The 26956-nt window shown below is 43.3% G+C and overlaps 4 protein-coding genes across 12 annotated transcripts; 3 read left to right on the top strand and 1 right to left on the bottom strand.

The window, feature by feature from the left end:
- Positions 1 to 1237: 1237 nt before the first annotated feature.
- Positions 1238 to 4796, top strand: LOC131259672 (heat shock protein 70 B2). Of its 5 annotated transcripts, none has more exons than XM_058261231.1 (2): positions 1238 to 1254; positions 2691 to 4796. In XM_058261231.1, exon 2 carries the CDS (start codon positions 2698 to 2700, stop codon positions 4615 to 4617), a length of 1920 nt encoding a protein of 639 aa, XP_058117214.1. In that variant the 5' UTR covers positions 1238 to 1254; positions 2691 to 2697; the 3' UTR covers positions 4618 to 4796. The 5 variants fall into 5 exon arrangements, with proteins under 5 accessions (XP_058117214.1, XP_058117212.1, XP_058117213.1 ...); XM_058261229.1 differs by lacking the exon at positions 1238 to 1254 and having other exon boundaries at positions 2698 to 2865; positions 2905 to 4796; XM_058261230.1 differs by lacking the exon at positions 1238 to 1254 and having other exon boundaries at positions 2698 to 4531; positions 4574 to 4796.
- Positions 4797 to 7308: 2512 nt separating this feature from the next.
- Positions 7309 to 9408, top strand: LOC131259677 (uncharacterized). The gene is made up of 2 exons (XM_058261237.1): positions 7309 to 7828; positions 7902 to 9408. Exons 1-2 carry the CDS (start codon positions 7372 to 7374, stop codon positions 7904 to 7906), a joined length of 462 nt encoding a protein of 153 aa, XP_058117220.1. The 5' UTR covers positions 7309 to 7371; the 3' UTR covers positions 7907 to 9408.
- A 4005-nt stretch (positions 9409 to 13413) lies between these two features.
- LOC131259670 (heat shock protein 70 B2-like) lies at positions 13414 to 15530 on the top strand. Of its 5 annotated transcripts, none has more exons than XM_058261224.1 (2): positions 13423 to 13593; positions 13633 to 15530. In XM_058261224.1, exons 1-2 carry the CDS (start codon positions 13426 to 13428, stop codon positions 15343 to 15345), a joined length of 1881 nt encoding a protein of 626 aa, XP_058117207.1. In that variant the 5' UTR covers positions 13423 to 13425; the 3' UTR covers positions 15346 to 15530. The 5 variants fall into 5 exon arrangements, with proteins under 5 accessions (XP_058117209.1, XP_058117207.1, XP_058117208.1 ...); XM_058261225.1 differs by having other exon boundaries at positions 13423 to 15259; positions 15302 to 15530; XM_058261223.1 differs by having other exon boundaries at positions 13423 to 15259; positions 15299 to 15530.
- A 347-nt stretch (positions 15531 to 15877) lies between these two features.
- Positions 15878 to 17409, bottom strand: LOC131259675 (cyclin-dependent kinase 2). Its single transcript, XM_058261235.1, has 2 exons — positions 17134 to 17409; positions 15878 to 17063 (listed from the first exon to the last, which is right to left on the bottom strand). Exons 1-2 carry the CDS (start codon positions 17292 to 17294, stop codon positions 16295 to 16297), a joined length of 930 nt encoding a protein of 309 aa, XP_058117218.1. The 5' UTR covers positions 17295 to 17409; the 3' UTR covers positions 15878 to 16294.
- Between the last annotated feature and the right edge of the window lie 9547 nt (positions 17410 to 26956).

Below are 26956 nucleotides of genomic sequence, written 5' to 3'. Positions count from 1 at the left end.
CGAGAAAATACGCTGCGATTTAGGACGAGAATACTTCAGCAACGAACAGTTGAATTATTACAAGAATCGTGGAATTCAAGTCGAGTCAACGGTAGGCTACACACCACAACAAAATGGGGTAGCAGAGAGGTTTAACAGAACAGTAACGGAGAAAATGCGAGCTATATTGATTCAATCTGGAGCACCACAATCACTATGGGGTGAAGCGGTGCTGAATGCTGTTTACGTGTTAAATCGAAGTCCAACAGAAGCTCTGAAGAATAAGACCCCTGCGGAAATGTGGCATGGTGTGAGGCCAAAGGTAGAAAACCTGCGAGTTTTTGGATGCGCGGCTTACTCATGGATACCGAAACAGAAACGGAGCAAATTAGATCCAACCAGCCAACGTTGCGTAATGCTTGGATATGCGCCGTGTGGATATCGTCTATGGAATCAGGTGTCAAAGAAAGTATTCGTGGCACGTGATGTTCGATTTAACGAAAAAGATTTTCCGTTCAAATCGCAAGAGAAGGTTGAAGCCAACATTCCCCTCATTCCATTAGTAGTCCCACAAGTACAACAGCAAAAGGGGGAAATAAAGGAGGTTGCTGTTGATACATGTGCAGATGCTGATGACGATCCTGGTCGTGAGGCACCATCAATAGAAATTCCTGAAGTTCATCCGGACAACAACGCGGAAGAGAATGGAGAGGAATTCTGTATGGCCGATGAAGAAATTGAAGCTGCAGAACCTGGACTGAATGAGACCGATAGACGGTCGACCCGGTCAACGAAAGGGATCCCTCCGGTTCGTCTGATCGAGGAAGCATATGCTAATGGAGTTATGCTTAAGGAGGAGATTGAACCCAAGACTCTGGAGGATAATCAAGGCTGTATGGCGTTCGTAGGATCTGAACGTTCCAGTCGTCGCTCGAAACACATCGAAGCTCGTGGACGTTTTGTCAGGGAGCTGGGTGACCGTGGCGTGCTTAAGCTGGAGTGCTGCCCCACTGAGGAGATGGCCGCCGACATTCTGACTAAGCCGCTAGGTGCAGTCAAACTACTAAAATTCAGTAAGATGATGGGACTTTCGTCGAGCGGTGGCAACAATCGTTGAGGAGGAGTGTTGCGGTAACAACAATGTTACCACCTCTATTTTAGCAGTTTGCTACATGGGACATTAGCTGTCATTGTGACATATGTCGGATTATATAAAATGGCGAGCGCGCCAGGAATTCTTGCTCTGTGTGTGAATAAACGCTACGGTGAAACAACGTGTACTCTTTGTAAAGTCAAACCCCTGGAAAGAACCTACCATTTTCTGCGTCAAGTTGACTCTAAAAATAACCCATTTCGATACTTTCCATCGTTGTTTCCCATCAAATACATTATTCTATCTTTCCGCAGAACTCGTTCCGTTTGGTGGTATTTTTCTAGGCTTAAACAATTTGCTCAAAGGTTATTTAAGTTGTAAAAAAATAAAACCAATAAAAATCCTTTCCGTTTACATGTAAGTAGAATTGCGGGCAATTTTTTAAAATTCATAAAATTTAAATTTTAGAAGCTTTTTACGAATAAAAGAAATGGCCCTAAGAATAATGCTTAAGAAATAGTTCAGTTGTGTGTTTTGTTGTTATTTCGATTTATTTTGATTTATCATAAATTCCACATGCTATTCATACATGAACATTCGTGTAACAATCTTTGGTTGGACCAACAAAAAATCGTGTATTTGCTGGCATGTACTCAAAGACACCTTGGAACCATCATAAGAGACTTTCGTCCATAGTTTAGGTATTGCAAAAGTGGAATAAAAATATACAATGAATAAAAACCCTTCAGTATTTATCGATATCGATTATATAAAGTTGTGTTAATGTTTGCAATAATTCTGTACACCATGAGCGCTGAGCCTCACCAGTTGGACGGTGTGGCTTCGAATCCCCACCGAGACCGGACCCCCACCTCTGTACGAGAGGACTGCCTGTATATCCACGCACAATAAGGGATAACATAATATAATGTTTGCATTACATTTTGCAATCTATTGAATATAGAAAACAAACTATGGGTTTTCATTTTTGAAAAATCTAGAAAATTGAAAAGCATAAACGGTAGGAAAAATCGCATACCACATGTAGAGTATACATAATTTAGTCATTCTTAGAAAAATTGGTTACGAGCCGTTTTGTTTTCTTGAAAAATTTCCCGATTATGAAAAACGATGTATCAACATAAACGTCTACTCATGTATTCATAAATAGGCATAGAAGAGAGTACCCCTTTCTTCTTTTGCTTTCTAGCACATTCGTTAGCTCAAGCTGACGTCAACTGCTCGAGTGCTCGAGACTCAGTCGAGGCACATTGTTTCCATAGCACATACATACACCCTTGACGGAATACTGCGAGAACAATCGTGAGAAACTCGAGCAGCTTCTGGATGTTTCTCATCGCATCTCGAACTTCGGGCTATGCGTATAAATAGTGAGGAATCGAGCAGTCCTCATCAGAAGATATTCAACAAAGCAAGAGAGAGCAAGTGAACCGATCTAAGCCAAGTGCGAGATATTTGACTTTCGCAAACGACGAAGAATTTTGAAAAGTGAAAATAACAGAAAGTTAGTTCAAGCAAAGTAAATCTGAACAACTCACCGTAAAGAAAAGTATTTTAGTGAAATTCGTTAAAAAATTGTGTGTGCAGTAACCAGTAGTAACAAAATGCCTTCTGCAATCGGAATTGACCTGGGCACCACGTACTCGTGCGTCGGTGTGTTCCAGCATGGAAAGGTAGAAATCATCGCCAACGACCAGGGCAACCGTACGACCCCGAGCTATGTTGCCTTCTCGGACACAGAGCGGCTCATCGGCGACGCGGCCAAGAACCAGGTGGCCATGAACCCCACAAACACAGTGTTCGACGCTAAGCGATTGATTGGACGCAAGTATGACGACCCCAAGATTCAGGCCGATCTGAAGCACTGGCCGTTCACGGTGGTCAACGATTGCGGCAAACCAAAGATTCAGGTGGAGTTCAAAGGCGAACGTAAGACATTCGCCCCGGAAGAGATCAGCTCGATGGTGCTTACCAAGATGAAGGAAACGGCCGAAGCATACCTGGGCCAGTCGGTGAAGAACGCGGTCATCACTGTTCCAGCGTACTTTAACGACAGTCAACGCCAGGCCACGAAGGACGCCGGAGCCATCGCAGGTCTGAATGTGATGCGAATCATCAACGAACCGACGGCCGCCGCCTTGGCGTACGGTTTGGACAAGAATCTTAAGGGAGAGCGCAACGTGTTAATCTTCGACCTGGGCGGAGGAACGTTCGACGTGTCCATCCTGACCATTGACGAGGGATCGCTGTTCGAGGTGCGCGCCACTGCTGGAGATACTCATCTGGGCGGCGAAGACTTCGACAACCGGATGGTGGCCCACTTCGTCGAAGAGTTCAAGCGGAAGCACAAGAAGGACCTATCGAGGAACGCCAGGGCCCTTCGTCGCCTGAGAACGGCCTGCGAGCGAGCCAAGCGCACCCTGTCTTCCAGCACGGAGGCCACGATTGAGATTGACGCCCTGATGGATGGAATCGACTATTACACCAAGATCAGCCGTGCGCGCTTCGAGGAACTGTGCTCGGATCTGTTCCGTTCAACTTTGCAACCGGTGGAGAAAGCCCTTTCGGACGCCAAGATGGACAAGAGCTCCATCCACGATATCGTCCTGGTCGGTGGTTCGACCCGCATCCCGAAGGTGCAATCGTTGTTGCAGAACTTCTTCTGTGGCAAGTCGTTGAACCTGTCCATCAATCCCGACGAGGCGGTGGCTTATGGTGCAGCGGTGCAGGCGGCCATTCTGAGTGGGGACAAGGATGAGAAGATCCAGGATGTGCTGTTGGTGGATGTGGCTCCGCTGTCGCTGGGAATCGAAACGGCCGGAGGCGTTATGACGAAGTTGATCGAACGCAACTCACGCATTCCCTGCAAGCAGACGCAGACCTTCTCCACCTACGCGGACAATCAGCCGGGAGTGTCGATCCAGGTGTTCGAGGGCGAACGAGCGATGACGAAGGACAACAACCTGCTGGGTCAGTTCGATCTGTCCGGCATTCCACCAGCGCCACGTGGAGTACCGCAGATTGAAGTGACTTTTGACTTGGACGCCAACGGCATCCTGAACGTGTCGGCGAAGGAAAAGAGCACCGGCAAGGAGAAAACGATCACGATCAAGAACGACAAGGGTCGACTGTCGCAGGCCGACATCGATCGCATGCTGGCCGAGGCGGAGAAGTTCCGCGAGGAGGACGAAAAGCAACGAGAGCGTGTCGCTGCCCGCAACCAGCTTGAGGCGTACTGCTTCAATCTGAAACAATCGCTGGAATCGGCCGGATCGAAGCTAAGCGAAAGCGACCGCAAAACCGTGCAGGACCGGTGCGACGAGACGCTGCGTTGGATCGACGGCAACACCATGGCCGAGAAGGAGGAGTTCGAGCACAAGATGCAGGAGTTGACGCGCGCCTGCAGTCCTATCATGACGAAGCTACACCAACAGTCGGGTGCTGGGCCGGCACCGAGCAGTTGTGGCCAACAGGCAGGAGGCTTCGGTGGACGCTCTGGACCCACGGTTGAGGAGGTGGATTAAAAAGTACTGCAATTACACTGACTGATAGCTGTGTACAGATCTGTATTATTTAGTGGTAGGAAGAATCGTATTTAAGTGTATAAAGGCTTTCGTTAATCCCAAAGTAGATGTAATTGTCATGTTTCCTGATGCATGTGATACTGTAGCATTTTTCTTTGTTAAGAACATGGTGAATAAAATAAAATTTGTTGATAAAAACAACCTTTTTATCTTGCCTACGATTATCGGTAAACCGTCTCTTATAAAAACTAAATATCCGAAAGCGAAGAAATTGGTAATCAATGTTAGTACAGAGTTAACATTTTAGTGATTGGTGTGATATCCACTATGTTAGTATACACTGTGCCAATCGGTAAGTGGGACGGTCATAAAAAGAACACTTGTCTGACTTTGCGATCAATTTTAGGGTACTTAGAATTGATAACAATGAATTTCGCTTATCACATCTTCTTTGTCTATCTTTCTACGAAGCATGTGCAAAAAGAGAGAGTAAAAATCGGTCACCAAGCGGCGCAATGATCGAAAAAGTGCAAAAAGTCAAAATTTTGTCAGCCAAACGTAAAGTTGGACACTTAGGATTCCTAAGAATGTCTGCGGCTGAAGTGTTATGGAAGCTAGCTTAGGCACGTAAAATCATTTTCTGATGATCTATGATATACTAAATTATTGTTATATGTATAAAAAAGATGAGTTTTGATAAATTATTTACACTTTGTGGTTGAAATATGTTACACCACTGCAAGGAATGAAATATTATCTTTTTTATCATATAAATCGATTAAAAATGCCGAAAGTTATCAGGTTTTATCAATTTAACCAAAGTTACTGTTTTGCGATACACTAACAATCGATAAAAAAGCCCATATTGTCAAAAATATAACTTGAAATGGGTCGTCTTACAATAAACTTAAAGGACGATGATGTGAGATTCATCAAAAAACCAACTGAATTGAAGACTTTTCCTCAATTATAGATGTCTAAGAATTTAATAAAACAATGAAAGCATTTAGAAAGTTCCAAACTATTTCCAGAACATACCCGCAGAAACCGCAAACAACGCCTTTACTTTTCAAAACCTTATATAGACGATGATTTTAGATTATGTTGAAAGGTACTCTCCCTATCTCGTTCAAATGCATTCATTTAATGTGGTAATTGTCGTCACAGTAAGTATGACTTACATATGAAGCAAACATATACACTTTTGGTTAGAAAGGCAGGCAGTTTTAGAACGTAAAACGGAGCTGACGAGTTTTAAAAAAAATGTTGTTTTAACTTCTATTCCTTGGAGGTCATTTGTTAATGTTGTAGGTGTTTATGTGATCAGAATGAACTGAAAAACTTGTTTTTAATTAAAGTACGATAAGTGCCCATCACAACGTTCATATGATGAAGAAAATTATGACAGATGTTGTTGATATAGTTTGACTATTCCAAGATTAAGAGTTCCGCCAGGTTAACTATACTCACTATAAGCTACGAATAACACAAAAGTTACTACTCTAAATCAGCCTCAAAGTTCAGAAGAATCGTTCTGAGTCTTTAGTATGAAATCCAATAGCCAATTTGAGTAAAATTGTACAGTATCCTATGTTACAAACACTGTATAGTATAAATTGGTAACAAAACAGCAATAGGAAGAAATTTAAGCAGAAATGTCCAATAAAGTTAGAAAAAACTGTTGTCAAGCATCAACAAACAGTCATAGACTATAACAGAAATAACATTAAATACCAAAAACTTCTGGAAATAGTTCAACAAACCACGTATTAAACCTGAAAAGCAAGTGTCCAACTTTACGTTTGGCTGGCAAAATTATGATTTTTTGCACTTTTTCGATCATTGCGCCGCTTGGTGACCGATTTTTACTCTCTCTTTTTGCACATGCTTCGTAGAAAGATAGACAAAGAAGATGTGATAAGCGAAATTCATTGTTATCAATTCTAAGTACCCTAAAATTGATCGCAAAGTCAGACAAGTGTTCTTTTTTTGACCGTCCCACTTACCGATTGGCACAGTGTATTGCTGCAACAACGCATACGCTGTGAGTCTGTAAGAATAAGTTGTCACTAATACTAGTGCAATTAGGTAGCAGCTAGGGAAAAGACAGCGTCACTCATCAGTTCCACTCCAGGTGTCATACCGAACGGTTGATAATAAAGCTCGTCAACAAGACTTAAAACATGGTGTCAGAAGTGGTCTTCTGAGAAAAAAAAGAAACAAAAAGAAAGATAAAAGGGAACAAATTGCACCAACAGTAGTAGCATGGCATCTGGGATCGATCATCGATTGCCGCAGCCACTGGACTGTGCCAACTTGGCCAAAGAATGGCCCAGATGGAAGCAGGCATTTGCCATCTACCTTCGAGCAACCGGAAAAATCAAGGAAAGCGAGGAGAATAAGATCGCCACTTTCCTTTATACCATAGGACCACGTGGAGTGGAAATTTATAATACGTTGTTTCCTACTGCATCCGATGCCCAAAATCTTTTTGGCGTGAGTGAGACAGACGAAGAGTTCGCTGATGCTAGTGATGCAGTGACTGAGGAAAGGACTAACACGCTGATAGGCGTAATAGCGGCCTTCGACGAATACTCCATCCCGAAAAGAAATGCAACTTTGGAGGCATTCAAGTTCCACAACGTATCGCAGAAGGAGAGGCAAACGTTTGCTGAGTTTGAGACAGAGCTACGAACACAAGCGCAGTATTGCGAATTTCAGTGTCTCAAATGTGATGCCCCATATACTGATCGCATGCTACGGGATCGGATCGTTATCGGAGTATTGAACAAGCGGCTCCAGCACAAACTGCTCGAACGACAAGAGGGGTCGCTGGAAAGAGTTATTGAAACCTGCAAAACGTTCGAAGCAACCTCTGATAATAAGCAAATTCTGGAACAGAAGTCCAATCTACTGGAGGTGAAAGGAGTACAACAGCCAGAGGGAGAGCGGCAAATAGCAGCTATTAACAAAAGGCTGTGCTTCAAGTGTGGTGGAGCATTCAACCAAAATCACCGTAGCAGCTGTCCAGCAACGAACGTGGCCTGTTACAGATGTGGTAGTGTCGGCCACTTTAGCAAATGTTGCCGTCGTAAGAATAATGCCGAAAACTACAACAACCAGAGACAACAGAGGGAGTCGACTAGTAATAAAAACGCGAAAACGGAGAAAACTTCAAAAACGGTAGCTATGATTAACTGGAGTGACGCAGGTAAGAAATTAAGTGTAGAGCAGGTTAGCAATGTGTATGAGAATGATTCTAATGAAGAGTTTACATTGTACAGAGTGAATACGACGGAAAACGGTGAATACAGTGTGGATGCATGGCGGAAAATGTATAATGTAGGTAACACCAAAATATGGTTTAAACTAGACACAGGAGCCGATGTAAATTGTATTCCGTTGGATGTAGTGCAGGAAATGGGAGTGCCGATTGTGAGAGAAACCAATGCCGGGATCATTGATTATAGCTCAAACAAAGTAAACGTTCATGGAAAGGTTAATTTGAGCTGTATTGACCAATCAAAAGAAAAGGTTCATAACGCTGAGTTTATGGTAGTCGATTCAACCTTTGAACCGATATTAGGATTGAAGTCGTGTGTTGATTTTGGTTTAATAACTCGTCTCAATAGAATTGCAACATCAAATGAAATACCTAATCATAAAGCAGAATTTATAACACAATATAGTGATACCTTTGAAGGGTTAGGAAAATTTCCAGGCAAGTGCTCGATTGTGCTCAAAGAAAATTCAATGCCGACGCTCCTCTACAGAAAGCGTATCCCACTGGCTTTGCATGATCGAATTAAAAACGAGCTTAAGCGCATGGAAGAGGAGGGTATTATTGAATATGTGGAGTATCCTACGGATTGGGTAAGCAACATGCAAGTAGTTGAAAAGGCTAACGGAGCATTGCGTATCTGTCTTGATCCTAAAGCGTTGAATCAATGCATTAAACGTGAGCACTACCTTATACCAACACAACAGGACTTATTTAGTAGATTATCCGGAAAACGTGTTTTCACCGTCTTGGATTTAAGTAGTGGATTTTGGCAAATGGAATTAGATCGAAGCAGCTCAGATTTAACAACCTTCATGACCCCATTCGGACGTTTCCGCTGGAACCGTGTCCCTTTCGGACTAAACAACGCACCCGAGATGTTCCAGCGGAAAATGGTTCAGATATTCGGAGATATTATGGGTGTAGAAATATACTTTGACGATATGGCTATTGCTGGGGTTAATGAAAGTGAACATGACCTCATATTGTTGCAGGTTATGGAGCGAGCTAGAAAGAATAATGTCAAATTTAACAGGGATAAGTTACAATTCCGGACAAATCGCGTTAAATTCATGGGTAATATAATATGTGATGGAGAAGTGCTTCCATTGCAAAAAGATGTACAAGCCATTACAGAAATGAAAAAACCAAAAAATTTACACGATGTATCAAGGTTTTTGGGATTATGCAAATATCTTGCTAAATTCATTCCGAATCTATCCAAGCGTACAGCAAACCTTCGAAAGTTAACGCATAACAATGTACCATGGGAATGGGGGGAATTGCACGACAAGGAAATGAAGAGTTTATTGGAGACGATTTCTAGTCCACCTGGACTAGCAATTTTTGACCCAAGCAAACTGTGTACAATTCAAACAGACAGCTCGAAAGATGGTTTAGGCTGTGTGTTGTTTCAGGATCATGGTCCTGTGGCCTATGCATCTAGGACATTAACTAAAAGTGAGCAAAGATGGGCTCAAATAGAAAAAGAATTACTAGCAGTAGTTTTCGCGTGCCAAAAATTTCATTATTTTATCTATGGACGAGAGTTTTCGGTTCAATCCGACCATAAACCTTTGGAGTCTTTAATTAAAAGAAACATCGATGACGTAACACCTAGACTCCAAAGGATGTTTCTAATGCTTCTAAAGTATCCGGGGCTCTGCCTACAATACACACCAGGAAAAAGCATGCTTGTGGCGGACTGTCTTTCGAGAGCGCCTCTGTCTGAAACTGGGGAGATACAAGAAGAACTTGAACAAGTAGTCCATGCACTGGTTAAAAAAGTATGTTTGTCGAAGGACAATTATGAATCCTATATTAACATATTAAAGAACGACGAACAGTACATGCGTATAGTGGAGTATGTAGAAAACAAATGGCCGCCATATAATAAGCTTGATCACTTAAGCCAGTTATTTTACAACCACCGTGATCAACTCCATTTTGAGAATGGACTTCTTTTCAAAGATCATAGACTGGTTATACCTGCAGAACTTCAACCAAAAATTTGCAAATGGTTACATGCACCACATCTGGGTATTGAAAAAACATTAGCTAGGGGTCGTACACAATTTTACTGGCCTGGCATGACAAACGACATAAAAGAAATAACTAGCAAATGTGCCATATGTGAAAAATTTCGGCGTAATAATCAGAAAGAGCCACTCGTGCAAGACTCACCACCCGAATATCCATTCCACAAAGTATCGACAGATATTTACGAGTATGCAGGATCTTACTGGTTGGTCCTGATTGATGCGTATTCGGGGTTCATCTGCTCTGATCGTTTGGAGGACAAGACATTGCGCAGTGTTTGTAAGCTTTTTGACAGATATTTTAATTTTTATGGATACCCTACTACAATTCGTTGCGATAACGTGCCGTTTAATTCTCGGGAATGCGAGCGTTATGCGAACTTAAACAACATTATGTTTGAATTTTCCAGTCCTCGATACCCTCAAAGTAATGGATTAGCAGAGAAAGGAGTAGCAATTGCAAAAAACATCCTGAAGAGGTGTTATGAAATGAGAGAAGTAGATCAGTTCCAGTATCGAATTTTGGAATATAACACAACACCCATAGCTAGCATGAATCTATCGCCAAGCCAGTTGTTTTTTGGTAGGAGTGTTAAAACACGGTTGCCCATTGAAGCATCCTTATTAAGGAGAAATATGTTACAGGAAAAAGACATAGAACAAAAGATATTAAAAAAGCGGAAAATCCAGAAGGATTATTACGATCAACACGCGAAACAATTACCTGGTCTTGATGTAAATGACAAAGTTCAATTTAAAAAGAATTCAAAAGAATGGGAATATGGTGTAATAGTTAGAGATGTTAACAAACGATCGTATGTGATTCGTGATAACTTTGGTAACTACTTCCGACGAAATAGAAGATTTATAAAACGAACTGTAAACTCTAATGCTGATACTGAAGAAGATGAACTGGAAGATGGCGTAGAGTATGATGATTTTAGAAATCAAGAATTACCAGGAGCTAAAAATAAACAAGACCAAAACATTGGTCCGCTGTACCCAGGCAGAGACAAGAAAATTGAAAAGCAACCTTCTACTGAAGCTGTTGAAGGTAGTCATTCCTCGCAAACGAAAGAAGAAATGCAAACTGAAGAGTCAAATTGTCCGTCAGAACAAGAAGTGGTCGTACCACCAGACAGTAGGTCAAGGATTACACGTAGTGGTCGTCCTATCAATATACCTATACGTTATAAGCAATAATTAAAAAAAAAAAAAAAAAGAACTTTTAAGAAGAAAGCGTGTAAGAATAAGTTGTCACTAATACTAGTGCAATTAGGTAGCAGCTAGGGAAAAGACAGCGTCACTCATCAGTTCCACTCCAGGTGTCATACCGAACGGTTGATAATAAAGCTCGTCAACAAGACTTAAAACAGAGTCAACGGGCAGTGGTCGCCACACACGACCTTCTTTATTCGGAGTCCGATCCGTACTGACTACCCTCTATCCCTGTCACCCGTAACCCAGGATGCCACATCCTCCCTTTGGCAAAAATAAAGCGTTACTTATTCTCAGAATTCTCTACTCTCTACACACATGTTCAAGTACCGCTTCGGTGGCCTTATATTTCTACCGCTACGCCCTTCAGGCCTCGGATTCTCTTTGTATGCCTCTTCCACGTCTTGTGCCTTCGATAAATTCTGCAATCCTGTCCGCCCAAGTGGCTCCATTTCCTTGTGGTGTACTGACTCTGATGACTTACCCTCAGCCTGCACTTGGTCCTCGTCAAATCGTCGGATGTACCTCTTCAGCATCTTGACGTTACGCTCGTACTCCTTATTACTTGTCATGTCAACAATAGTAGCTCTGCCTCCGTGAAGCTCCTTCACCTTATACAATATATTCTTATACACCGTGTCAGTTTTATCTCTTCTCTGCTGCATCATCAATACCATATCCACTATGTTAGTATATTGCTGCAACAACGCATACGCTGTGAGTCAACGGGCAGTGGTCGCCACACACGACCTTCTTTATTCGGAGTCCGATCCGTACTGACTACCCTCTATCCCTGTCACCCGTAACCCAGGATGCCACAATTGGGTTATTAAAGTTTTCACTTGAGGAAATGAACTATAATTACTTTTGGACTTTCTCACAAGTTGACTCTAAAAATAACCCATTTCGATACTTTCCATCGTTGTTTCCCATCAAATACATTATTCTATCTTTCCGCAGAACTCGTTCCGTTTGGTGGTATTTTTCTAGGCTTAAACAATTTGCTCAAAGGTTATTTAAGTTGTAAAAAAATAAAACCAATAAAAATCCTTTCCGTTTACATGTAAGTAGAATTGCGGGCAATTTTTTAAAATTCATAAAATTTAAATTTTAGAAGCTTTTTACGAATAAAAGAAATGGCCCTAAGAATAATGCTTAAGAAATAGTTCAGTTGTGTGTTTTGTTGTTATTTCGATTTATTTTGATTTATCATAAATTCCACATGCTATTCATACATGAACATTCGTGTAACAATCTTTGGTTGGACCAACAAAAAATCGTGTATTTGCTGGCATGTACTCAAAGACACCTTGGAACCATCATAAGAGACTTTCGTCCATAGTTTAGGTATTGCAAAAGTGGAATAAAAATATACAATGAATAAAAACCCTTCAGTATTTATCGATATCGATTATATAAAGTTGTGTTAATGTTTGCAATAATTCTGTACACCATGAGCGCTGAGGCTCACCAGTTGGACGGTGTGGCTTCGAATCCCCACCGAGACCGGACCCCCACCTCTGTACGAGAGGACTGCCTGTATATCCACGCACAATAAGGGATAACATAATATAATGTTTGCATTACATTTTGCAATCTATTGAATATAGAAAACAAACTATGGGTTTTCATTTTTGAAAAATCTAGAAAATTGAAAAGCATAAACGGTAGGAAAAATCGCATACCACATGTAGAGTATACATAATTTAGTCATTCTTAGAAAAATTGGTTACGAGCCGTTTTGTTTTCTTGAAAAATTTCCCGATTATGAAAAACGATGTATCAACATAAACGTCTACTCATGTATTCATAAATAGGCATAGAAGAGAGTACCCCTTTCTTCTTTTGCTTTCTAGCACATTCGTTAGCTCAAGCTGACGTCAACTGCTCGAGTGCTCGAGACTCAGTCGAGGCACATTGTTTCCATAGCACATACATACACCCTTGACGGAATACTGCGAGAACAATCGTGAGAAACTCGAGCAGCTTCTGGATGTTTCTCATCGCATCTCGAACTTCGGGCTATGCGTATAAATAGTGAGGAATCGAGCAGTCCTCATCAGAAGATATTCAACAAAGCAAGAGAGAGCAAGTGAACCGATCTAAGCCAAGTGCGAGATATTTGACTTTCGCAAACGACGAAGAATTTTGAAAAGTGAAAATAACAGAAAGTTAGTTCAAGCAAAGTAAATCTGAACAACTCACCGTAAAGAAAAGTATTTTAGTGAAATTCGTGAAAAAAGTGTGTGTGCAGTAACCAGTAGTAACAAAATGCCTTCTGCAATCGGAATTGACCTGGGCACCACGTACTCGTGCGTCGGTGTGTTCCAGCATGGAAAGGTAGAAATCATCGCCAACGACCAGGGCAACCGTACGACCCCGAGCTATGTTGCCTTCTCGGACACAGAGCGGCTCATCGGCGACGCGGCCAAGAACCAGGTGGCCATGAACCCCACAAACACAGTGTTCGACGCTAAGCGATTGATTGGACGCAAGTATGACGACCCCAAGATTCAGGCCGATCTGAAGCACTGGCCGTTCACGGTGGTCAACGATTGCGGCAAACCAAAGATTCAGGTGGAGTTCAAAGGCGAGCGTAAGACATTCGCCGCGGAAGAGATCAGCTCGATGGTGCTTACCAAGATGAAGGAAACGGCCGAAGCATACCTGGGCCAGTCGGTGAAGAACGCGGTCATCACTGTTCCAGCGTACTTTAACGACAGTCAACGCCAGGCCACGAAGGACGCCGGAGCCATCGCAGGTCTGAATGTGATGCGAATCATCAACGAACCGACGGCCGCCGCCTTGGCGTACGGTTTGGACAAGAATCTGAAGGGAGAGCGCAACGTGTTAATCTTCGACCTGGGCGGAGGAACGTTCGACGTGTCCATCCTGACCATTGACGAGGGATCGCTGTTCGAGGTGCGCGCCACTGCTGGAGATACTCATCTGGGCGGCGAAGACTTCGACAACCGGATGGTGGCCCACTTCGTCGAAGAGTTCAAGCGGAAGCACAAGAAGGACCTATCGAGGAACGCCAGGGCCCTTCGTCGCCTGAGAACGGCCTGCGAGCGAGCCAAGCGCACCCTGTCTTCCAGCACGGAGGCCACGATTGAGATTGACGCCCTGATGGATGGAATCGACTATTACACCAAGATCAGCCGTGCGCGCTTCGAGGAACTGTGCTCGGATCTGTTCCGTTCAACTTTGCAACCGGTGGAGAAAGCCCTTTCGGACGCCAAGATGGACAAGAGCTCCATCCACGATATCGTCCTGGTCGGTGGTTCGACCCGCATCCCGAAGGTGCAATCGTTGTTGCAGAACTTCTTCTGTGGCAAGTCGTTGAACCTGTCCATCAATCCCGACGAGGCGGTGGCTTATGGTGCAGCGGTGCAGGCGGCCATTCTGAGTGGGGACAAGGATGAGAAGATCCAGGATGTGCTGTTGGTGGATGTGGCTCCGCTGTCGCTGGGAATCGAAACGGCCGGAGGCGTTATGACGAAGTTGATCGAACGCAACTCACGCATTCCCTGCAAGCAGACGCAGACCTTCTCCACCTACGCGGACAATCAGCCGGGAGTGTCGATCCAGGTGTTCGAGGGCGAACGAGCGATGACGAAGGACAACAACCTGCTGGGTCAGTTCGATCTGTCCGGCATTCCACCAGCGCCACGTGGAGTACCGCAGATTGAAGTGACTTTTGACTTGGACGCCAACGGCATCCTGAACGTGTCGGCGAAGGAAAAGAGCACCGGCAAGGAGAAAACGATAACGATCAAGAACGACAAGGGTCGACTGTCGCAGGCCGACATCGATCGCATGCTGGCCGAGGCGGAGAAGTTCCGCGAGGAGGACGAAAAGCAACGAGAGCGTGTCGCTGCCCGCAACCAGCTTGAGGCGTACTGCTTCAATCTGAAACAATCGCTGGAATCGGCCGGATCGAAGCTAAGCGAAAGCGACCGCAAAACCGTGCAGGACCGGTGCGACGAGACGCTGCGTTGGATCGACGGCAACACCATGGCCGAGAAGGAGGAGTTCGAGCACAAGATGCAGGAGTTGACGCGCGCCTGCAGTCCTATCATGACGAAGCTACACCAACAGTCGGGTGCTGGGCCGGCACCGAGCAGTTGTGGCCAACAGGCAGGAGGCTTCGGTGGACGCTCTGGACCCACGGTTGAGGAGGTGGATTAAAAAGTACTGCAATTACACTGACTGATAGCTGTGTACAGATCTGTATTATTTAGTGGTAGTAAGAACAATACTTAGGTGTATAAAGGCTTTCGTCGATTTCCAATACGATCTCATGTTTCGTGATTCATGTGAGCACAAATTGTGTTTGTTTCCTTTTTAAGAGCAAATAAATTAGAATTTGTTGATTAAAATAATTTAACGTTTGTCAGTATTCGCCTATAAGTATTCCTTTTTGTTAACTAAATTAAAGTTCATGCTTGGGAGACTTGTACTTATAACATATAGATCTTGCGATGTGGTGAATGCACTAGATTTATCATCAGAGTGAAAGAGGGTTCGTTCGTGAAATGAGCTTGCTCATCTACAAAAAATACTCCAGATGCAAATCACAATACGTTCAATTTCTTATCGCATAATACGGCTTATACTAATATTTCATTATTTTCTATCGTTTGTGTTAATTTCCCATACTTCTATTTTCTTTCGTTTGGTTCATCATCTTGTCTTAAAATCAGATGAATGTAGTTAGATCTTAACGGCTGTTTGAGTTTATTACGAAATTTGAGCAAGCTTAGAAACAGTGTTGATGGGGTGTTAATAAAATATGTTTTATGTTATTTACTATGAAATGCACCATAATTAACGGATGCTCCAGTTGCTTCCCATATGTTTAGAATAGTTCCAGGCGGAACAGCCTGTTTACGATACATTAGATTGGAAAATAAACATGCAACTCAATGGCCAATGGTCAATGGCAGCCAAGTAAATAAGTTGAATTTGTGGTTACATGTTTTTCTAATGAACAGCAAATTGTTTCGAAGATGAAATCTTAAATTGAACATGTCATACACGCGTGTGTTGAACAAAACACATATGTATCGAGATCGAAAAATATGGCCCACTTTGTATATGACATTTGAGCACCGGTTTTCGGCGAAACCATGAAACATTACATTTCGGGTCGGACGAGACCAACATTATCAAAATACGGGTGGCTCATGGCATTCTTCGGTGATAGGCGTCTCGCTGGGTCATAAACCATCAACTCACAGAATAGGGTATTCGCCTCAAAGTCATGCTGCAATTCCGTCGGTAGGGGTTGCTGTTCCCAGTGCGGAAATGATTGTTTATAGTCTGCCAGCTTCGAAACGCCAGGCCAGCTGTGCTCGTTTGGTGTTCCCATTTGGCGGAAAATTTTATAGAGTTGGTCAATCTCACTGTCTCCAGGAAAAAGTGGACGCTTAAGAATCATTTCGGCAAAGATGCATCCCAAACTCCAAGTGTCGACACCGATGCAGTAAAATTTGGTACCGAGCAGTATTTCAGGAGCACGATACCACAGTGTGATAACTTCGTGTGTGTAGATTTGCATCGGTAAGTTTACAGCGCGTGCCAGCCCAAAGTCTGCTAGTTTAAGGTGGCCCTCGCGGTCGACTAGCAAATTCTGCGGTTTGAGATCCCGGTGCAGTATACGATTGAGATGACAGAAAGCAATTGCATCCAACATTTGATGCATGTAGCTTTTGACCAACATCGGTGTAAAGCAGTTTTTGTGGCGATCTAGCATTTTCTTAAGATCCATATCCAAATATTCAAATATCATGTAAATGCTTGTATCGATGACAGCCACGTCGAAGAGTTCTACAATCGTGTGATACTTCAGGTCTTTCAGCAACGAAATCTCCCGTATTGCTGTCGACGGAACCCCCTCGGATTCGCTAAAATAAATGAACATTTTTAAAATATATGGTCCACTACCGACTGAGAAAAAACAATTGTATCTTGTACCTGTCCAGACGAATTCGTTTGAGGGCAACATATTTCTGACTGTGAATGTCCTTCGCTTTGTAAACTACCCCGTATGTTCCTTCACCAATTTTCTCCACCCTGTCGTAAGAACCAATACGTTGCATCCTTGGAACGTCTTCCAGATTGCACTTTAACAACATTTTACGTAACAATAGTTAACCTCATTGGAAGGATTCCACATGAATTTTATACAATTCCAATAAACAATTTATGACAAAATGATCATGATTCGGCCGATACACAAAACGATTCAAACTTGATGCCAAAACAATGCTATTTGTGCGCCAAAAATTGACAGCTCAAGGGTTATGTCAGTGAGAGGTCCATTTTTATGGGATAATATTTGACAGCTGCTTGACTTTTCAGCATTTTACATTTCTGTACGTTTAAGTTATAAATTGGATAGCATTCCACAAGTATACCAATCCTTTCTTCAATTGACAATGCATATATGAATAGTTTATATAGTTAGGCTCTGTAAAGGCTGATTCGCACGTCGGCAAGTGGCAAGTTGCCGGGTACCTACCCCGTGCGAATCAGGACCTAGCAAGTAGCAAGTGGCGAGTAGCTACTTGCCACTCGGGGTCCACACTGCAGCGCGACGTCCCGTTTCAAAAGTAGCCCAGTTTCGGCAGAACAATCGCGCAAGCAAAGCGCGACAGAGGTAGGGGAGTACGTGGAAATATGTATCACATTGGGGCGCAAACTCGGTTAAAATTTTTTGTTGAATTTTGACGTAGTAATGCATGATATTTGTTTAGCTACGTATTTTATGCACCCTGAGTGAGTTTGGCGCTTCTACATTTAAAATTCACTGAGAAAACAAACATAAACAAACAACGACGATATTTTGCCCCACCGTAGGAGGTATATATTACTCCGTCATCTCCTACTTGTTGAAGAGCAGTTTGTTTACGTTTCGGCGCCCGAAAAAACTTTGGTAAAAATATCAATTAAAACGGAGTTTCAAAACTGAATTACATTTTTGAAGGCTAGAAATAAGTAGTACAACGAAAAATCAGATGTTTCGTGGACAAAATTGCTTGTTTTGTACGCGTTTGTGTTTCGGCTTGTTTACGTTTTGTCCAGCTGTCGGTTTGTTTACGTTTCGAATTGACATTTGACAAGAGCTAGCGCGACGCCGCGTGTTTCGCTGTTTCTACACTAGCGCGTTTTGTGCGACATTTTTTTTTATATGGAGTTCAGCCGCCTGTCAGGCGACGTCCCGTTTCGGGACGGGACGTCGCGTTGTAGTGTGGACCCCGAGTATCACGCTTTCTAGACTGCACCGTCGCGTAACGCGACGTCGCTTGACAGGCGCTGAACTCCATGCAAAAAAAACATATCGCGATTCGCGCGACATCACGCAAGGTTTTTTTATATGGAGTTCAGCTCCTGTCAGGCGACGTCGCGCTGTAGTGTGGACCCCGAGTATGACAGGTTTCTATCCAGGAGGAGAGGAAGTCACTCTACGGGGTTGTCCTTTCATTAATAAAACAAATGTCGTGCTTAAAAACATGTGTTAATGTAGATTTCTTAACGTGTCGATCAGAATGTAATGATACAATGACAGAAAACTAATCGGAATAGATAATTTCATTCAACGTTAATTTTAATTAGTTCGGTCTGTTCATTCACCCCGCCTAAGGTAAATTGTCAAATCCTCATATTGCCATCCTTTACTGTAGGTAAAGTTTTCGCAAAAATCCCTAGCAAACCCCCAATTAACAGCTTGTAGGAACATGAGTTTTACGGAGATCCCCTTCATCCCGTTGGCTGCACACATCCACTTTACGATAGATTTTGTTTCACAGTTTATTTTAGATGAACCGTATATTAGTGGATTTGGGAATTTGTTGGCCAAATCTAGGAAACAGTTTGTATCCAGCCTGTCGCTCACAATTAACTTTTGACCGGACTAGCAAATGGAAGACGGTATGAAGTTAGGAAAACCACGGAAGGGGGTACTGTAACGCACTCGATTGCTCACCCAGGGATTATGCGAGATAATTAAACTACCATTATTTCTAGCATTCATAGAACAAGGAAAAAAATCAGTCAGAAGGGGGTAGTATGGTTTTTAACACTAGAATCCAAACTGGGGTCATTTTGACCCCAACGCAGTTTTCGATTTTAATATCTCGAAAACGGCTGAATATTTTTACAAAAAAAAATAAGGCTTTTCTTAAAATCCAAAGCTATATCTTAAACAAAAATTTCAGATTTTTCTGTTTGACCAGTTCCGAGAACCAACGTGACTATACCTAGAATGCTTTTTAGGGGTCATTTTGACCCCTACTTGTAAAACGCTATAACTTCACTATTTTTGAAAATTTTTCCAATCCGTAAACTGGTACTTTTTAGTATATTTGTTAACTATCTTTTGACGTTTTTGCTTTTACGATGAATTTCTTCATAATTCCGCTAGCTCGGTGTATAGCAAAAAAGGTCGAAATTGCGTTTTTTTCAACTTTTATTCATTCAAAATCTTTGATGTCAATCTAGAAAAAAAGTGTGCGCTAGAAAGCTAGTATGTTGAGCAACATTTCAAAAATAAATTGGTATTTTTGCCATTAAAAATGACTCCATAAATTGGCCACAAAGATTAAAAATAACGCCAATTCCCATAGTAACGCATCGCGCATAACGCTTCGAAACGCTCGCGTACGGAATAACCGAACAAAGCGCAGAACGGAAACTTCCTATGGAAAATGTTAAAATCCACATCTTCAAGATCAATTTGTGGCGTTATTTGTTAAGTTAAAAATATGAAGTTATTTTTCAAAGGTGGCGTAATATATCAACATCATAGCGCACACTTTTTTTTGGAATTTACATGATACGTTTTCAAAGAATTAAAGTTGAAAAGGATTAAAATTCGACTCATAACGATCTTTTTTGCTATACACCGAGCTAGCGAAATGGTGAAGTGGTATATCAAAAAATTAAAAACGCCAAAAGATAGTCAATAAATATACTAAAACGTAACAGTTTACGGATTTGAAAAATCTTCAAAAATAGTGAAGTTATAGCGTTTTCAAAATAGGGGTCAAAATGACCCCCAAAAAGCATTCGGGCAAGTTTCCAAAGCAATGTATTCTAGTGTTAACTCGCTTTAGATTTCCCAACTATGCGTCATATGGCTACCATAAACACAGAAACACACTGGTTTCACCGTTTCCGATTGTGCGTGGTTTTCAGATGGAATTAATTATACAATTTAGAGTAACCATGACGCAGCTTATGCTTTCATTGTGGTTACAAATAACCACTAGTCACAATTCAACACACTCTATAAACTGGCGTATGGGTACTGTCCACTAAATGGCGTCGATCTACCAAGTGATGCGTACGAGTGGTTTTATTTGTAATTCCTTGGAACCTGCAAACGTTTTGCTGTCTGGAAAACCCCTCCAGGAAAACTGTTTGAAATGCAACAGCTCTGGTAAAGTGTTTTACTTTTCTTTTCATCGAGATCCGTTCATTTCGGCAAACTGATGGAGATTCATCTCATATTAAATTATGTTGGCCATTTTACCTAAACAATGTAATAAGGGCATTTAGACTCTTCTCGTTTATAAAAGTGATTTCCAAATAGGTTTTACTATTTTTTTTTAGAGATATTTTATTTTTATCGTTTTACTTGCATTCCTGAAACAAATTTTCTTCATTTCGGTGTGTTATACACTCAGAATCCGACTTACGCGGATAATACCCTTATTACCCCGCGTCCACACGGCATAGTAGCGTAGCGATTTTGACCGTCGTAGTGTAAATGTTGGTCGAGAGGCCTTAGCCACGGCCATAAAAAATAGTTGACATGTTTCATTGCGATTGTACTTTATTCATTTACGTTTGGATCATGCACAGATAGGCAACAATATTTCAGTTGGACGTCAAATGTTTACTTACGGTTGAACAGTGATACAGAAGCAGTTGAACGATGCTTACCTGGGCTCGAAGTTATTCAAATTTGTAATTTACATATTTATTCGTGTGGTTCTACATTTCAAAAAATTTAATTCGATGTAATAAACCCAATCTACTGTTAAATTTTGAAAACCGCGTATCTCCGAATCCGCGTATGTCGAGTACCGCGTATGTCGGATATCTACTGTATATTCTTAAAAATAGTAAGAATGACATAATTTAGTTTTATGTGCAATAATGTGCCTAACTCTTTAAAAAATAACAATTTCATGATAACGTTTGTGTTCTCTGACCTTTGCCGTAAGCTCGGCGGCTTGAAATTCTTCAGTATGTGCATTTGTACGGGGTAAGCAAACTAAGCGGCTGCTTGGGTCTATGCTTTCGAGGGCCTCGTACTTTTTGTCCAAGTTTTTTCAAATTTTAATGTTATTAGTTGTTATTATTGTTATTATTTTTCAAAAAACTGCATGTATTCTAAAATGCGTGACGAGTTTGTGGATTTACTTACGAATGAAATTAAATCTTCGGTTTTTTTGCCCGCTCACAGTTGAGTAGGTCACGCTTTCATGGCTGGGTCACCAATCGTTCTCCAGGTAGCTCGGTCCATGGCTGCAGCTCTCCATCCCCGGTCGTACCCGATGTCCCGCTGGTTCTGACCACTTGGTCCATCCACCAAGCTGTTTGAGCGTCGTCTTGAGCGGGCAGGTCGCTGGTGAGCATCTTATTGGTGGGGTATGAGTCCGACATCCTCATGACATGCTCGAACCAACGAATCCAGCGCCATCAGGATGGTTCGCCATATAGCGCAGTTGGCTTGTGGTTCATCCTTCTCCTCCACACGCACTGTCTCGACCTAAGGAGTTTGTGGAGCCCATAGTAGGCACGATTTCCCTTAACTATGCGCCTCCGGATTTCCCAGCTCACTTTGTTGTCCGAAGTTACGACAATGCCGAGGTAGCGAAACTCCTCTACTACCTCAAATTCGTCGCCGTCTACTGATACACTCCTCCCCAGCCTGACTCTCTCCCTGTCAGAACCACCGACGAGCAGGTACTATGTTTTCGTCGCATTGGTAATTAATCCAATCCTTGCGGCCTCGCGTTTAAGTCGGGTGTACGCCTCGCACAGTGTCCTTGTGTTCCGCCCGATGATGCCGATGTCATCCGCGAAGCCTATCCATCACCTTGCCTCAGACCCCGGTGAGATTCGAACGGCATGTTCGAAATCCTCACCTTAAACAGCACCCCCTTCATTGTGGCCTCTAGGGGCTCGCAGTCATTGCGGGGTCACTCCGGTCAAACGGTGTGACGGCGTGAACGCCTGGAATACTGGCCTCCTCGTGGCGCCACTGGACCCCCTGGAAACAGGGGTTACGAACAGAGATCTGGGTGGGAGGGATATCCGCCCTCCCGTACACTATCAGAGTGATGACCCCGTTGGGCCGGGGTTATGGTAGTGTGCCGCAGACGGAATGGGCCTTGTAAGGTGTCTTTAATCCTGGTTTTAGATATCTAGCCCTCTGGTCTGTTGAGCCTCTCCGAGTGAGGGAGGTTAGGATGGACTCTATGTCAGCGGACAGGACCGCGAAGACGTAGGGAGTGATTCGGAAGGGATTCACTCTCCTGGAAGTTTCACGAAAAGTCGCAAAGGTCGAAGTCACGATGTGCTCTGCCGCCTCCCGGGGCGCAGGACTGAGACCGATGCGCAGGCCGCGAGTGGACGTTCGGATACGAAGGAGTTGGTGGTGCTTCTCCTGGGGTTGCTGGCGGGCGAGTAGGATGGACTCGCCAACCATCGAAAGTCATGACCAGCAGCAGAACGAACGACACTCGTGGCACAGTCGGGCACGTAAGTTCAGGCGTGAAAGCGCACAGTAGGAAGGTGACGGAAAGGTCTATGGGGCGACTTGCCATACGTCGATGAGGGATGCACCGGTGAGCTGCCCACCAAGGTGGTACCTATGCGACACTTGTCTCGTCAAACCAGAAACCGGCCTGTCAAGGGCCTGGCACAAGACCAGCCAGGCCAAAGGAAGCTCCAGCGGGTGCAGAACGGGGGACGGCACGTAGATCGAGCAGGAGCTCGATTTTGCGGGCCATAAGATCGCAGATCAGAGGTGTAAACCTGAGTGCAAGTCCCATTTACGGGTTTTTAGGAGGTATTGGTGTCAGGTAAGTCAGCTGTCGGATCGATCTTCTGAGCCGCTTAAGTTGCACTGCACCGAGTCCGTCGCCTTAGGCTTGGGAAATAGCCCCTGGTAGTCAGGGTAGTACCTGTTAGACCTTTGGAGACACGCGCTTTCACCCTTCAGGAGTTAGTTGCGTGCCACAGCGTCCGTAAACTGAGATTTTAACCTAGGGACAGATGCCTCTTCCGTCATTGCTTCTACCGTGCAGGTGCATAGCGTGACGGAAGGTGAAAGGCAAGAGGAGGGAGTAATGTTGGTCGTGGCTCCTCGGGGCCAAGGCCTTCGTGAACCCTCGTCCAAAAAAATTGTGGCCTCTAGCATCCGTACCAGCTTCTCGGGAAAGCTGTGATGCCGCATGGTGCTCCATCGTTCTTTCCTGTCTATAGTATCGTCTATGGAATGAAGAGGTGGTGCATCTGGTTTTGATGCTCTCGGCACTTCTGGAGGATCTGCGTAGAGTGAAGATTTGGTCGGTGGTGGATTTGCCTACAACAAACCCAGCTTGGTAGCTCCCGAGGAAATCTGTAGCAAGGGGTACGAGTGTGCAGAAGAGTATCTGGGATTTTGTAGGCAGCATTGAGGACTGTGATGCCTCGAAAGTTGGCACAGTCCATTCTGTCACCCTTCTTGTATGTAACTGGGTGGATAACACCCAGTTTCCAGTCTTCAGATATCATTTCCTGCTCCCAGACTTTCACAATTAGCTGGTGAATACTGACAGCAAGCTCTACCGAACCCATCTTGAATAGTTCTGCCACCACCCCATTGCTGCCAGCTGCTTTGGTCTGTTTCAGCTGCTTGATGGCACTAGTGACTTCATCCAAGGATGGTGGGAGCCCATCGTCATCTACCTCCTGGTTAATAAGCTTCTCGATTCCACCTGCGCTGCTATTGAACTCGAATAATTCTGCTTCGTTGAGATGTCCGTTGAAGTAACAGTTCCACCTTACGACAACCTATCGCTCGTCCGTGAGAATGTTGCCCGGCGCTTCTCGACAGATTGTGACGTTTGCCGTGAAGCCGCCCCGTGTCTTCATCAACATCCTGTAGCACTGGTGAGTTTCCCCCGACAGAGATAGCTGCTCCATTAGTTGTTCATCCGACTCCTCGAAGAGCCGCGTTTGCTGTGTCCTCAGTCGTTTGTAGTGTTCCACGTTCTAACGGGTTTCGCGCTGTAGCATTCGCCCGCATGAACTCGTCATCGAACCACTCCTTATTCCGATTTTGTGGGTAATGGACTAGTGTCTGCTCGGCCGTGTTGCTGAAGATTCTCTCCACCATACGCCAGTGGTCATCAAGGAACTTTGTGACGGTCGCGTTGTCGTCCGGTAGCGCTTACTCGAGCTCTGATCCATATTTAGGCGTGGGGTAGGCCGGGAAGCAGTGTGTGTACAGCGCAGAGCTTTTGCCGAAACTTCACCATGAGCTAGAAATGGTCTGAGTCGACGTTTGCGCCCTTGTATGTTCGTACGTCGATGATGCCCGAGAAGTGCCTTCCGTATATAAGAACGTGGTCTATTTGGGAATATGAGTGCCTAGTTTATGAGACGGATGCCGTTGTCATTGGTTAGCTGGTGGAAACTAAAGCTTCCAATCGTTGGTTTATAGGCCTCCTCACGCCCGACCTGAGCAATAAGGTTCATATTTCCTATTTCTGTGCACAGGAGTTCTGTGCACGCAATATCACGTATAACATCACAGCGAGTAAGATCAGAGTCACAAAGCTTCTAGTTAAAAGTAATCGGTGACTTTTTTCGCGTAAACGAGATGACAGAACATTTACTAACATTAAGTGACAAACCGTTGGATAAACACCAACAGTTAAAGACATTCAAACAGTTATGAACTACTAGCAAGTAGCAGATCCCCCTTTCAATTCAGCCTTACCGCCCATCTGCCCAAACGTCGTGATCAGGTGCTTTGTTTTGGTTGAAACAAAAAGGTTGATGCACTAACTTATATAAAAGAGATCAGTTTACAGATTTTATCAAAGTTTAGGACAATTATCAGAATAGATTGAGGATAATCGATGAATAAAAGATTAGCAAACGTAACTGTCTGTACATTTCCAAGTATAGAAATCATGCTTCAAATTGTACTAACTTTTTCTTTTTAAATCATTTCCCAAAAGGGGACTAGATTAATGATTTCGGGATTTTAATCAAAGTTTTATTCTTTATTAAATGCGTAGTTTAATCAAAATTGAGATTTTATTAATTTTGAAACATAACCAATCAGAGGGAAATGTAGTGTAAGTTTTTAGGTTCTTCAAAGAAAAGCTGCTTTGGGGCCCCTAAAACAGTTAATGCGCCTTTTGTAAGGTCTATCGCAACATTCACATGTTTATTTTTCGCACATGTCTTCTGCGCGTCTTACCATAGTATTTTTAAATCGTTCAATTAGTGCTTAGGAGAAGCAAAGGCTAACTCATTATAACTCTAATGAATAGCCCCAGGCAATATTCTTATCTTACTAGGAATTCAGTACTTCTCTGTCGCTCATCCAACCACCTTCTTTCTATCCATCAATCAACCCATTTAGCTTCTCTGATAGTAGTCCATTTAACATATTTTGCTTCGTTTATAACAACACACTTCTACTGTCTGATTTCACTACGTAGTGGTCGACTAGCGAGTGATTTCCACTTGTTCTCCAAACAGTGGCAACCCGAACGGCAAAAAGCGATGCCATTGCTCGAGATAAACCATGCTTAACTATCGCTTTAATCGTTTTCATATTGAAATGAGTCCCTATTTTCCATCGCCCGGAAAATTACTTCCATTTGTTCCGCCTCGATTTGCAGCCTTTTCAAGCTTTTCGCAGACGAGAAGATGGAAACCGGAACTAATTTACGCGTTTTTCTTTGTTCCTCTAGGATTTTCAATGGAATGGATGCCCGGGCAGGGAAAAACACATGGTATGATACTTTTACCGGTGCGATTCCAATTTTCCCTTCGTAGCTAGCGAAAGGCTCTGTACCACAACTTTTCCTACCCAAACCCCAAGGGTACTGCTTTACTGCCGGACGTATTTTACACTATTTTTCTTTCATCTGGCTTATCACAACAACGGAGGTGTCGGGAATGATTGTTAATAGCGGTTCGGCCTTATCAAGGTACGAGCTGCAAATGGGATCCGGATTTAGTGCCGCCTGAAACTGACCAAAGCCGACTGTGAAAGGCGCTTTGTATGCACAAGAATTCAGCATGAAACGCAGTCATAGCAATTGGGAAAAAATATGGTTAGATGAAGAGTGGAAGAGTGAAGGCGGTAAAGCAAAATATGTACACAAGATGTCAACGGTAAAAAAAGGTGTCGGGTGTGCGAATGGGCAATGTCTGTGATGCGTCCGAGTGGTGATGTAACGCTTGTCCTGCGGGACGAAAACCCGTAACGAGGCAAGGAACAAATACTATCCTTTGGCATTTGAAATGAGCTACGGAGGAAAAAGGATACAGTGGGTTGGCGGGTTTTTGCAAGCTAGGGAGGATGCGAAAGACAAAAATAAATAAATAACGACCGCAGGGCAAGCAGAAGTACAGGGATTGAGCAGTCCAGAATGTAAACTAGTGTCGCGTAGCTAGTGACCAATTATACGATGGAGTGAGCTTTGCGTTTTCATTAAAAGTGTTTTCATTAGAATAAAATTAAATTTCCAGCAAAAATACAGAGTAGTTTGTAGGT

Source organism: Anopheles coustani, chromosome 3, assembly GCF_943734705.1.
Source record: "Anopheles coustani chromosome 3, idAnoCousDA_361_x.2, whole genome shotgun sequence".
Taxonomy (NCBI): Eukaryota; Metazoa; Arthropoda; class Insecta; order Diptera; family Culicidae; genus Anopheles; species Anopheles coustani.
This window is presented reverse-complemented; position numbering and strand designations above follow the sequence as displayed.